Genomic DNA, 13,830 nt, shown 5'->3' with positions numbered 1-13,830 from the left:
TAAGAGAACTGCTCAGATTGTCACCCAGGTCATTTAAATAGATTAGGAACAGCAGAGGTCCCAGGACGCTTCCCTGGGGAACACCTGATATCACTTCAGTTTTACTCGATGATTTGCCATCTATTACTACGAACTGCGACCTTCCTGACAGGAAATCACGAATCCAGTCGCACAACTGAGACGATACCCAATAGGCCCGCAGCTTGATTAGAAGTCGCTTGTGAGGAACGGTGTCAAAAGGTTTCCGGAAATCTAGAAATACGGAATCAACTTGAGATCCCCTGTCGATAGCGGCCATTACTTCGTGCGAATAAAGAGCTCCCTGCGTTGTAGAAGAACGATGTTTCCGGAAACCATGCTGATTACGTATCAATAGATCGTTCCCTTCGAGGTGATTCATAATGTTTGAATACAGTATATGCTCCAAAACCCTACTGCAAACCGACGTCAATGATATAGGTCTGCAGTTCGATGGATTACTCCTACTACCCTTCTTAAACACTGGTGCGACCTGCGCAATTTTCCAATCTGTAGGTACAGATTGGAAAATGTTGTATATGATTGCTAAGTATGGAGCTATTGTATCAGCGTAATCTGAAAGGAACCTAATCGGTATACAATCTGGACCTGAAGACTTGCCCGTATGAAGCGATTTGAGTTGCTTCGAAACCCCTAAGGTATCTACTTCTAAGAAACTCATGCTAGCACAGCTGTTCGTGTTTCAAATTCTGGAATATTCCATTCGTCTTCCCTGGTGAAGGAATTTCGGAAAACTGCGTTCAATAACTCCGCTTTAGCGGCACAGTCGTCGGTAACAGTACCATCGGCACTGCGCAGCGAAGGTATTGACTGCGTCTTGCCGCTTGTGTACTTTACATACGAGCAGAATTTCTTCGGATTCTCTACCAGATTTCGAGACAATGTTTCGTTGTGGAACCTATTAAAGGCATCTCGCATTGAAGACCATGCCAAATTTCGCGCATCTGTAAATTTTAGCCAGTCTTCGGGATTTCGCGTTCTTCTGAACTTCGCATGCTTTTTCCGTTGCCTCTGCAACAGCGTTCGGACCTGTTTTGTGTACCATGGGGTATCAGTTCCATCTCTTACCAATTTATGAGGTATGAATCTCTCAATTGCTGTTGCTACTATATCTTTGAATTTGAGCCACATCTCGTCTACATTTGCATAGTCAGTTCGGAAGGAATGGAGATTGTCTCTTAGGAAGGCTTCTAGTGACACTTTACCCGCTTTTTTAAACAAAATTATTTTGCGTTTGTTTCTGGTGGATTTGGAAGAAACGGTATTGAGCCTAGCTACAACGACCTTGTGATCACTAATCTCTGTATCAGTCATGATGCTCTCTATTAGATCTGGATTGTTTGTGGCTAAGGGGTCAAGTGTGTTTTCGCAACCATTTACAATTCGCGTGGGTTCGTGGACTAACTGCTCGAAATAATTTTCGGAGAAAGCATTTAGGACAATCTCGGAAGATGTTTTCTGCCTACCACCGGTTTTGAACAAGTATTTTTGCCAACATATCGAGGGAAGGTTGAAGTCCCCACCACCTATAACCGTATGAGTGGGGTATTTATTTGTTACGAGACTCAAATTTTCTCTGAACTGTTCAGCAACTATATCATCGGAGTCTGGGGGTCGGTAGAAAGAGCCAATTATTAACCTGGCTCGGCTGTTAAGTATAACCTCCACCCATACCAATTCGCAAATTGGCTGATCAGTGTATGCGTCGGTGCCTTCCAAAGTCAAGGATCTCAGCTTGTCTCTGGCAAAGAGTTATTAATGAACAGACACCAAACAAACCAATCATCGATCTGAACCCAGGAAATCAACAACATGCCTGATAGCGCCAGATATTGCGCTTTTAAAATGTACAACGTGTATTCTCAAAACACTGAATTAGATTCAGTCTTCTTTAGTCAATACAATGAGTAAAGTGTGCATCTGTGCCATGTGGAATTTGTAAGGAATGCTTGGACTGTGCAGTGCTGTGTTCGTTTTGTTATGAGTGAGTATAGAAATGAACGAACGGTGAGCGTAAAACCCATGTCATAATATTCGCTACTCCTTTCAAATAACTACAAGTTAGCTTTATTACGTATTGCCATTATCTAACAGGTGACAATGGCCTTGCCGCAGTAGCTACACCAGTTCCCGTGATATCACCGAAGTTCAGCGCTGTCGGGCGTGGTCGGCACTTGGATGGGTGACCATCCAGGTCGCCATGCACTGTTGCCATTTTTCGGGGTGCATTCAGCCTCGTGATGCCAATTGAGGAGCTACTCGACCGAACAGTAGCGGCTTCGGTCAAGAATACCATCATAACGACCGGGAGAGTGGTGTGCTGAACACATGCCCCTCCTATCCGCATCCTCCACTGAGGATGACACGGCGGTCGGATGGTACCGCTAGGTCACTCGTGGTCTGAAGACGGAGTGCATTATCTAACAGATGGGTAGCCACCAACAATGCCAAATGCCTTCATTCCATGACACACTGCATACAGACTTGCAAATTACAGAGGACATTAGTGCAAAGTCCATTAAATAGTAACTTTATATCATCACTTGTCTTTCCTTTGCTTAGAAAACAACGACAACGAACAACTCTGCAATTCACTAGGATTAGAACTAGCTACAGTATGTCGAGAGCCAAAGTACTAACATCCATCAACGAAACCGACTGTGCACGCAGGTTTGGTCACAGTTAAATGCTTATAATAAATTTACAAAAGTGTGTAAAAGACGAGTAAGATATCATGTTTGTCATTACCAGCCTACCAATATACTATGAAAAACTAAAGTGAACTGACCTGGTGTACCTCGAATTCCTGCTGAGCGTTCCGAGCAAGTCACATTTCACCTTCAGCTCAGCCAGGACTGCACAGTTATTTGCAGCATTTCCACCAGTCCTCTGTTGTCGATCCAGAATCCTGTTGGCCAAATAACAACAATATGTTTCAGTGAAGAGTGATAATGTATACATTGCTTTCCATGCAACTGCAAGTTTCTTAGTCCTGCGGCGTACCTTTACACAGACACTACACTGATAATTCTGTATACGTGTGATGCTGTCTGGTACCCACAAACTTAGAGCCATATTGTAAGAAAGTAGCGGTCCCGAAAGGCTGCATTGAAAAATACAGTATGTTTCTACACTCCCCTTAAAAACTCTTAGTATGAAGAGGGAATGGTCAGATAGATGACGATGTGAAAAGAAACTCAGACATGGCGATGGCCGGTTTCTCTGTTGAAGGAATAAAAGTGTAAAATACTACGTTCTAAGCTCCTACGCCTATCGTATGAAGAAACTACAAATAATTTCCTGAGCTTAATAACCACTAAACTTTTGTCAATGTCTTATTAACGTCGAATCGCTGTTCAGTCCTAATGTTTAATTGTTATTTTAATCAGGCATTTTGAACAAGTAGAGGCGAATATTAAAATAGTGGTAGCAGTTGGTAGTAGTAGCAGAAATAATCTTCTTCACCTATGGATCACTTCTTCAAGAGTACTGCATACGTCCTTATTACAGTTCGAGAATAAAAGCACAATTCTTGCATACAGGTGTAAGGTGTCAAATAAATAACACACCTTACACTGAATTCCTGAAACAATTCCGGTTAATTCGATATGTCACAGACATAATTAATTAAAAATGTACAGTCAGGGCTGTATAGTGTCAAACATAGCTGGAAGAGCAAGAGCCTTCCAGACCTAAGGAACGATGTTCCACCATTCAAACAAGATGGTATAAACAGAACAAACCAGCACAGAATGAGATAGGTAAAAGTTTAGGACTACAACATGTAAGCCTTATTAAAAGGTATGATGCATAATGACTTATAGGCATCATTAAATAATACCAAAGAAGCCGACAAGTATGTTTCAGACAGGACGTGATCAGGAGTCTGAAGAAAAGAAGAGACAGAGGAGGAAAAAGAAGAAGTACCTTAAATTCTTTTATGTAGCAAATAACACAAGTAGAGTGTGCAAAGCAGATGATCTAATAGCATGACATACTAACATGCCACACCACAACACCATACACAATGAACATAAGGAGTCTCATTAGCTTAAGATGTTAGCAACAAATTGGAACCTGATAGAGAAACTAGAACTGCAACACAGAGAAAGAACGCCGAACCATGTAAGGGATTTCTTAAGAGGCATAAATTAGGCATTAGGCATAATGTAGATTATAAAAAACGATTTTTGTACTCAGAACTCCTGCAAGAAACAACCGTCAACTGCCAACAACGATACAGTGAACAATAACTGAAAATGTACATGGGACATGAATGGACGGGATCAACGATTTTCTACGATGCAAGGGTGTCAGCAAGGGCACAAGAAGGAAGGCGATTTGTAACCAAGGCAACCCTTGTACCTAACTGTGGTAGCAACCTTGCCATGATAAAGAAAGTACAAGGAGGGTGGATGAGCAACAGAAGATTGACGTTGGGTCCAGGCCTTGCGAAAATTCACTATCGATTGATACTCAAGTCAGGACTGCAGGGAACGACAGGCCACGAAACAAACGAAACAGCAACCAGCACATGGAGTAAAATAAAATGCCTCACCAAAACCCCAGCTTGGCTGAGGCACAATTTAGCAGAAAAGTACGTGTAGAATCGCAGTGTCGCCACCAGACTGCGATATTATATGGAACCACAGACCTGAACGAAAATCAGTCTATCGGTGTTGAACTACACATCCATATCAACGATTGTAACACTAACAAATGTAAAACTTCAAAGCAACTAGTAGTCAATAATTTCCCACATCCTGCCCAGAGAAGGGACAAGATTCAAGTTGAAGAAAGGAAGATGCGTGGAAGAACAGAAGATGAAGAGTCCAAAGACTGATGCTGCAGGGAGAAGATGGGTAAAAATATTTCAAGACACACATTTCCAGATACCCATCCTGTTATAAACTAGTTGTCTGCGAAGTGCTACAAAACTATAAGCATCTTCAGCAATGACTTGAGAAGGAAAATACACATTTTTAAAGCCAATACTCCACGAGAGTCTGCACTAAAAGATCCACATTATTATGAGGACCACGGAAAGATACTGTTGCAAAATTCGACAAAGAACGACGCTGCCTACCCAAAGGTTTGCCGACTAACATCTTGCGCAAGTCCTTCGGCTTCATACAAAGACATTTGTCGGCGACCTCACACAAGAACATTTGTAGACATCGTGAGAAAACAGTGGTCGAAATCAGGCAAAGACCAGTGTCAGACAGTGAAAAAGCTGCAAAAAGCATAACAATTAATATAGGACTTCGATGTACTGATGCAATTTACATCTTTCTATACAATATGTGTAAGTTTCTGAATACGAATTGTGTAACAGTCTTTCCATAATCTTTGTTTCATGAGTAATGCAAGAGAGGCCTTTTTGTAATGAAATGTTTTATGTACTTATAATATTCATTAGAATAATATGTTAAAAAGAAAAGCTGTTCATGTATATTGTGTCTTAAAGATAACATTTTTGTAAAGTTAATTTACTGTCTATGAGCGTAATATTTTAAAATTTCACTCATGCATAATTATCAACGCAACATTTCTTGAAAACCACACTGTCTCTTAGAATAATATATTTCTTTAGAATTATATGTATGTATGAACGTTGTTTGCGACTATAATATTTTCGAATTTTGCATAAATCATTAATATAAACTTTTAAGATTTTGAGCTGATTAGGATTTGCTAAGGCATTATGTTGATGTTTACATTAGTTCTTAGAATCATAATTTTTGTACTATGTAGGAAGTCATTTACATTTTTGACGTGATTTAAATAGTAAGTGGTTAAGAAAATAGTATTAAAAGATCGATGTGAGAGGCTCTTCATCTTTGATATAAAATCTAAAATACACACAATACATTTAAATAAATAGAAAAGAAATTCATATCAATATTAATAAAAAAACTTATAGACTTCACTTAAGGCAGAGAATTAAATCATTAACAAAGTTAACCATGTTAAAAATTAAAGTATACAAACCAATAGAATTAAACAGAATAAGAACCAGACCAAGTGGCTGACCAATATTCAATGCTTGAGAAAAAGTATAATTTTTGACCGACTTAGACAACACCTTAACCATTGTCTAACTTCAGTACAAAAATTGTCGTGGGGAGGGGTAGTGATATGTAAAGTGTCAAATAAATAACTCACCTTCATTGAATTACTGAAAAAATTCCGATTAACTCGATATTCCACACGACATAGTTAAATGAAAATGTTCGAATTTTATTGATAGGCAAAAGTGAATAAACAATTCGACATTTCTTGAATATAAACCACTAACACTCACACTAGTAATTACACGCCACGTATGTCTCAGATCTAAGCTGTGAAATTCAGTTCTGAGGGAAGGAGAATTTTTACGACGGAATGCCTGTCCCATGTTCAGCTGAAACTTTCACAGCGGGACACCTAGTGGACACAATGAGGTGCAAGAGCCACTGCGTAGGCTGCCGGCAAAAGCAGCCCTTGTCTCTGCTTTTAACAACGACCCTTCATAAAGTCTTTCTACAGGAACGTGGCGGGAGATGCCAGATAAAACGTCCGGAGAAACCCATCTCAAAACAATGGTGACTCACCTTAGCCACCTGTGTTAAAACTTGCACAAAAGAAAAAGCTCTTTATCTCAGTATTATGTAGCACAAGTTAAACTCTGCCCTACGAAAGAAACGGTGCCTGTGATAGGCTACAAAAACTCTAGTGGGTGGAGTTATAACAAGTACGAACGCTCTGATTGGCCAGAAAGAAAGCGTGTGGCTACCAGCTTTGATATGGGCAAATTGCAGACAGAGTAATTCGCTTCTTCTCTTGCAGAAAATCGTCGAGTGTTTGCGACAAGTCTACTCGCGCCGCACTGAGACGACTGCGAGAGTCATTATGTGAACACTTGTTCACAGGCTCGTCTTAACTCGTAAGGGGTTAAAGTGGAAAGTCTCCTAGTGTGGAGAATCGCACCGAACACTGACACTTAATACTTGCGAGCGATTTGAGGGCAACGACGTACACACTATTCCAGCCAAATAGCATGTACCATGCCAATTAACTTAGCTAGGAAATAACTAGGAGTCTTGGCTTCACCAAAAACGGAGGGAATGTAACCGACTGGCGTTTAACAGTCGAGAGAGACTTAGAATAGATTCTCAGGTTCACAGCTCGCATTGACAGCAGCCACTGCCACCGCTGATGGAAGGTGAGTACGTGCACTTGTGCTACACCAGCAAGTGATATGCAATTGACACTCAGAATTGTGGTCATCCCCGTCGCTCCTATTTTTTCGTACATACCACCATGACCGCTAGTTAAACATACTCACGATTGTCTGGCTTAATTGAAGCAAAAACGCGAGATGTCCGATCTAATGAAAAGGTTTGTTCAGCTACTGTAGAATGTTTTATACCCTTAAGTTTTGGAATTGTTTTAACTGTGTACTTCTTTTTGATTGCTCTTTACCGATCCCCATTCAATTTTGGGTGTTTTCATAGTGCATTTTAGCGTAATTGATATCTCTGGCCCAATTGTATTTAATTTGTTTGTATTTTTATCGACCCCCAGACATGGTCATCAACCATTTTACCATTAAGGAACCTTATAATAGTTAGGAATTTCGCTTCACAGTTGTGAACACCCAATATCAATATTTTACCATCCTGTATGTAATCTTGCTAAAATTGCTTTGTCATGAAGTCATACTTAGAGTAAAAATAAACCTTAATATCGAAAATGTAAGATTTTCATTGTTGTTAATATATAGTTATGCCTGAACCCATACACTAATTTCTGTTAGTGATAACGTTTCCTATGCAGGGAGTGTAGTGGGACCGACATTGAGATCATTGTCTGATTATGTCACTGCCCATACTGCTGCACTATTCTGAACTCTGTATGCGTGAGATGGTATCCTCCTACCTTGCAGGCTGTAGGTTCCTAAAACACTCACAGAGCGTTCTTGTGCAACTGTGGTAGGAAGATATAGCAGGACCAGTCTCACACATGTTAAACAGGCATTTAAATGGTTATAGGCCTAGTTGGACAAGTATTGGAAAGCTGTTAATTAATGAAAAGTTCAAAGCAACGTCCTAGAACTCCATTCACTCAAAAAAAAAAAAAAAAAAGCAAAGACTCTCACACAATATGAGTAACTGAGAGTTGGTTGAAATTCGAACTCGAACGTAAATGACAACACGTGAAACACACATCAGAAAAATAGATCAGACTCCTTTGGGGCTAGAATGTTTATAACAACAAGTAAAAACATTAAATCTAGTTAGGCCCAAAATGACTCCCACTCTGGACTCATGAACAAGAGTAATGATGTTTATATTGACCAATAAATCTAAACATTTTGACCAGAGTCGCTCATGGATAGCCTACATTTGTTATCACAGATATAAGCTGACCACGTGGTGGTAGTGTGGGTTGGTTGGCCCGGTGCTGAATGGGGAAACAGTAGCAGTATGGACAAGTCTTATGAAGCAATTCTGAATGAAAGAGCTACTTGGAACATCAAGTCAGACAACCATCTCACCAAACAACTACTGTAGACTTCCTTGCAACAAACAGAGCCAATCCTTTCGAGTGACTCATCAAACAGACATGGATGCCCATGGAGCTATTACACCAACAATGATCATCAGAGTCAAAAATTTCGTCAAAAAAGATACGAGCATTTGCGATTGGTCAAAGTGATGGAAAGTTAGTAATATCCTACTTACACGAACTAGAGATCGTTTAGTTCAAAAGCAACATCATAAACTTAACAACATATCTTGTCATGGTAATACAATTTGAAGAATGTAGCAAAAATGCAGGCTATTACGTTGTCGCTACGAATTAGAACGTAGGGTAATAGACACTGAAAACTGAATGGTAACTAACGTCTGGAAGGCAGTGAAGGTTGTCTTCATTCCAAAGCCTGGGAGAATTGATCATAACAAGGCCATGGATATGAAACCAATCAGTCTGTCCTCCTGTCTTCTTAAAACATTAGAAAAACTGGTCAATGTTATATTAGGGAAAGGACGTTAACCAGGGCCCCTCTTCACATAAACTAACATGCATACCACCCAGGCAAATCGTGTGAAACTGCACTCCACCAGCTTATTAGGAAGATGGAGAAAGCACTACACTTTCAGGAAATAGCCCTCTGCATCTTCTCGGACATCGAAGGGGCTTTTAGCAACATGACCATCGGATCCATGGTCAGGGCAGTAAAGGTTCTGACACTCCACTCATTTTCACATTCGTCAGACATCAACAAAAACACCCTGTCAGTGCATTAGCATCACTAGAATAAATTACTGGGGTTAGGAGAGGACCCTTATTCTACGACAGAGCATATCAGTGCTTAGCTGCACAAAATTTTTGTTTAATTTGTGTATTGTTGTCAAAGAAGCACATTGGTTTACATAGATGTGACATGACAATTTCAGGACAATTGTCAAGATAACGTATTATGTCCTGATTAGCAGAAATAACACTGAACACAACGATATCAAATTTAAATAGAAGGTTCTCTACAAGATTTTTTCTGCATCTAGACAGTGAAGCACTATCTGAGTTGGACAATATTACATCAAATCATCCGATTCCGGTTCTAAGTTCGGTAGTTTTAGGACGACAATCAAGTCTACGAAGATATACAAAGGATTACTCAGGGCAGCTCATGTTCACAGTGGATGCAAGCTGATGATACAATAATTTTACACTTCTGCCAGCGGCATTTACCTTTAGCTGCAGCGTGTTGTCGGCTGCATGGCTGTACTCGCACTCTGAAAATCCTATAAAAAGCCAATCAAAATCTTTACTGATTTTATCAGCTGAAACTGTCCTATGTTTCTTTTTAGGCGAGAAAATATGCACTCATCCCTAGTCTGGAAAATATGGCGATATACACATGCATAGATGGAGCAGCGTGTATACTTCAACGCCCTCTCGGTTCTCACAAGAACAATTAACTAGGTGCCTGTCTCGTTTCTCTGCCATCAGAGCTCAACGACTCTTCAGCTAATTTCTATCTGAATGTCAGCCAAAATGAACAAAGTGTTTCCACAAAATTTATCTTTTGGCGTCGTACAGAGCATGATGTGCCCTGTTCTACACTTGACGCTGGTTCAGAGGCGAGTCCCTGTAGTTTTCGGTATTCTGCCTTTCGTAGCAAAAACTGTCCCCCCCCCCCCCCCACCTATGTACTGTCGTGCTTCGCATCATGGCCTTTTGAGACCAATGGGAGTGTTCCTTTAATCTCGTGCAAACTATCCCCGCCAATCAGAAAGGGCATAACTTTAAACTGCGCCGCACTCTCGCCACTTCAACTCCTTCTGAGTTTATTTCAATCAATTGGACATTTTGTTCCCGCTCCTGACGTCTAGAAGTTATATGCGTACATCATGAGAGCACCACGGACCTTTCACATGATCAGTAAATGCGAGTCTCTTTTAACTGCATCTCTGGCCTGTTTGTATCCATCTGAAGATTCCCCAGCGCAATTCTCTAAAGAATTTTTCCATGGCAGGCAGCACTCGGGCGTTACCTGCTCCCTTCGATGTGTCACCTGGTGGGTTCGTTGGCTCCGTCGCTGTTGATCACCGACTGCTGTCACAAGCCTTTCGTTGTATGCGGGCTGTGGCTGCGCAACTCTATTCAAGCTGCCACCTTATGAGGTGCATGGCTCAGGGACCACCATTTGCAGATGGATTAGAGGCATGCTTAGTGGTAGAAAGGTAGAAGCCACCATGATGAAAGAAAAAATGGTAATCAGCACCACCACAGACTCTCCACAAGGAGGGATCCTGTTCCCGCTACTGTGGAACCTTATGGCGAATGAACTCGTTGTATGAATTAAACTCTAGACAGTACTTTTGTTAGGGATACACAGACGATCTTGTCATAGTAATACTTGGCAAAATTTTCAAGTACAGTCAGAGCTATGGCACAAGGAGCATTGAACATTGTGTATAATTGGTGCAGGAAACAAGGTCTGCCAGTCCTAAGAAGACTGTTGTAGTACCATTTATGAGGATGCAGACCCAACACACATATTGGAAATTCAAGCTTCTCGATGAAACTCTAACAGTGAAGGGGATAGGGAAATGTCTATGTGTAACCCTGGATGAGAAACTATCGTGGACCCCTCACATAAGGAGCACCTGTTCCAAGACAAAAGACACTCTAATGAGTACTAGGAGAGTTTGTGGTAAAAACTGGGGCTTAAGAGTATGTACAGGATATACATCACAGTAGTACGATCTATGATCACTTATGGGGCTACAGTGTGGTGGGAAAAGGTACAACAGCAGGCAGGTAGCTGCTAAAGAGCTTGCTAAGGTGCAGAGATTGGCCTGCTTAGCCATTACAGGCGGAATTAGCATCACGCCCACTGCTGGGATCGGAACCATGCTGAACATGCCCCTATTACACCTGTGGGTAAAGATGGAGGCAGCAGCTGGAGCACACAGGTTAAAGACTGGGAAAAACTGGTACTCATTGGGGTATCCAGGATTTCACGCTAAAATATTGAGTGAGACAGACATAGGTATGGTTGGTGAAATGCCAGCTGACTATATAATATTTCCCAGCTGCTACAACAAGCCTTTTAATGTAGTAATTGGAAGTAGAGAGCTCAGGGAGAACAAATTTCGAGACCGTACTGGGGACATAATCTGGTTCTCTGACGGTTTGCAAAGAGACCAAGGTGTTGGGGCCAGGGTATATGGAGTGCAGCCAAGGCTGGAGAGTGCAATCTCTCTAGGGAAGATGGCCACTGCGTTTCAAGCAGAAATATCTGCTATCAGGGTGCGCTTGGAGAAGAATTTGCGGAGGTGTTACAGAGGTCATAGCATTTTCATTTATGTAAACAACCAAACAGCCCTGAAAGCACTGGCAGCCTCCGCAACAAGATCAAAGATCGTGGCAGAATGCTACAAAGTCCTTGTGGAGCTAGGGGACAGCAATAAGGTAAGCCTATTGTGGGTCCCTTGTCACTCAGGGATTAGTGATAATGAGCAAACCCATAGGTTGGCCAGATAGGGCGATGACACCATTTATTGGACCGGAACCTGTCCTAACAATCACCAAGGCGATGATCAAAATGAAACTACGAGACTGGACAAGGAGACAGAATGTAAAATATTGTGCTAAGGTCCAAAAGCAAAAACATTGAAAGCTATTGATGCCAAAGCCATGTTCTAAGAGAAGTCTCACAATCCTGGGCTTGAATAGGAGAGAAATGAAACTCATGGTTGAGCTATTGACAGCCCATGGGAATTTCAAAAAACACCTACATGCAATGGGGATAATAGAAGAAGACCTCAAATGTAGGATGTGTGGTGTGGGCGAGGAAACCGCATCACATTTGTCTTCGAATGCGAGGCATTGGAGATTAAAAGACACAGAATATTCGGGTCAACCAGACCTGAAGAAATTGTGTCTACCAAAGGATAAAGGTAAAGGATCTCCTTGCACTGATCAAGGGCATTGGTTGGCTTCACTAAAGACACAGGTAACAATACCTCACAAGTTTCGGTGCGGACAGCAGCGGGCTTGACCAATATTGTTTGTGCTTCCCTGATAAAATCAAATCAAATCACATCAATAATGGTAACGCACTGTTTACATCTGAAGGGCTTGGTGTGAAGTCTACATTCTTTCGAGTATGTGACCGCAGCATGATATAAACGATCTACTGACGTTTGTGTTGCTATTGCAGGCAGCCTTAATGAACGTAGAGGCCTACGCTCAATTCATCGTACAACAGTTTCCTCAGTCAGACCTGACAAAAGATCTGAAAAAATTTCAAAGTTATGATGTTTTGTAGAGCCAGTGACTACATATAAAGCCACCTTCCATTCTCTCATAGGCTAGTTGGTGTTGGAACCGAACCCAACGGACAAAAAGTGAAAATACTGAAACTGATTTGAAACAAGCTGCACCATTGTACAACACGCCTTAGACCAGTATCTGCCGAGCGACGTTGTCAGGAATGGAAAAGACCACCCATGGTACAATGGCCGTGCAAGAAAGTTGCTACGAAAGCAGTTAGTTTTGTAACTGATTTAACTGACATCAAAGTCTGGATCACTAGCAAAAGCTGAACGAGATCAAAATGAGCGTACGAAGAGAATTGCGAACTGCATTCAATTAATTCGAAAGTAAAGTTTAGAAGAGCGATTGCCAAAAAATCATAAGAGGTTTTAGTCTTACATAACGTCCGTAAGTCGACCGAAATCACTTTTTTAGTCACTCAGTGAGCATGCTAGCACCGAAACGGTGATGACACAGAGGAGGCCGAAATACGGAATTCAGTGGCCTGAAATTGTTTCACCAGGGAAAATCGTCATACGGTTATTAATCTGAGACGTCACACGAACGCCGACATGTCAGATATTGAGATAAGTGATCGCTGAATAGAAAATCAACTAAAATCGCCCAATAGTGTAAAGCCATCTGGACTAGACGAAATAACTGTGAGATTCTACAGAGACTATATGAAACAACTTGCATCTCTTCTAACACTCTCTGTTCCAAAGTACCCACACACCTATTACTGGATGTCAATACAGGGCGCATCCACCATTCGCCTTTATGAGGGCTCGAACTTTGCTGGGGACACTTTCAGTGAGATGTCTGAATGTCTGTGGAGGGATGAAAGGCTGCCCATTCCTCCTCAAGACACCAGAAAATGTAGAGATGTTTGACGCTAGTGTCTGGAACGAAGTCGACGGTCTTAACTCGTCACGGAAGTATTCCACTCGTTTTAAGTCGGGACTCTGGACGGGCCAG

At 41.4% G+C, this 13,830-nt stretch overlaps 1 protein-coding gene across 2 annotated transcripts in view; it reads right to left on the bottom strand.

Moving 5' to 3' along the window:
- The window catches only part of LOC126473209 (ketohexokinase-like), a 79,782-nt gene that overhangs the window by 39,762 nt on the left and 26,190 nt on the right, over positions 1-13,830 (bottom strand). Inside the window, exon 2 of one of the 2 annotated variants that reach the window (XM_050100117.1) lies at positions 2,828-2,947. In XM_050100117.1, coding sequence (XP_049956074.1) covers positions 2,828-2,947 — 120 coding nt within the window. The remainder of the gene's footprint in view (positions 1-2,827; positions 2,948-13,830) is intronic. The other variant, XM_050100118.1, reaches the window with a different exon arrangement.

The sequence above is a fragment of the Schistocerca serialis genome, chromosome 4, assembly GCF_023864345.2.
Source record: "Schistocerca serialis cubense isolate TAMUIC-IGC-003099 chromosome 4, iqSchSeri2.2, whole genome shotgun sequence".
Taxonomy (NCBI): domain Eukaryota; kingdom Metazoa; phylum Arthropoda; class Insecta; order Orthoptera; family Acrididae; genus Schistocerca; species Schistocerca serialis.
The sequence above is the reverse complement of the archived record's forward strand: the minus strand, read 5'-3'. Positions and strand labels throughout refer to the sequence as shown.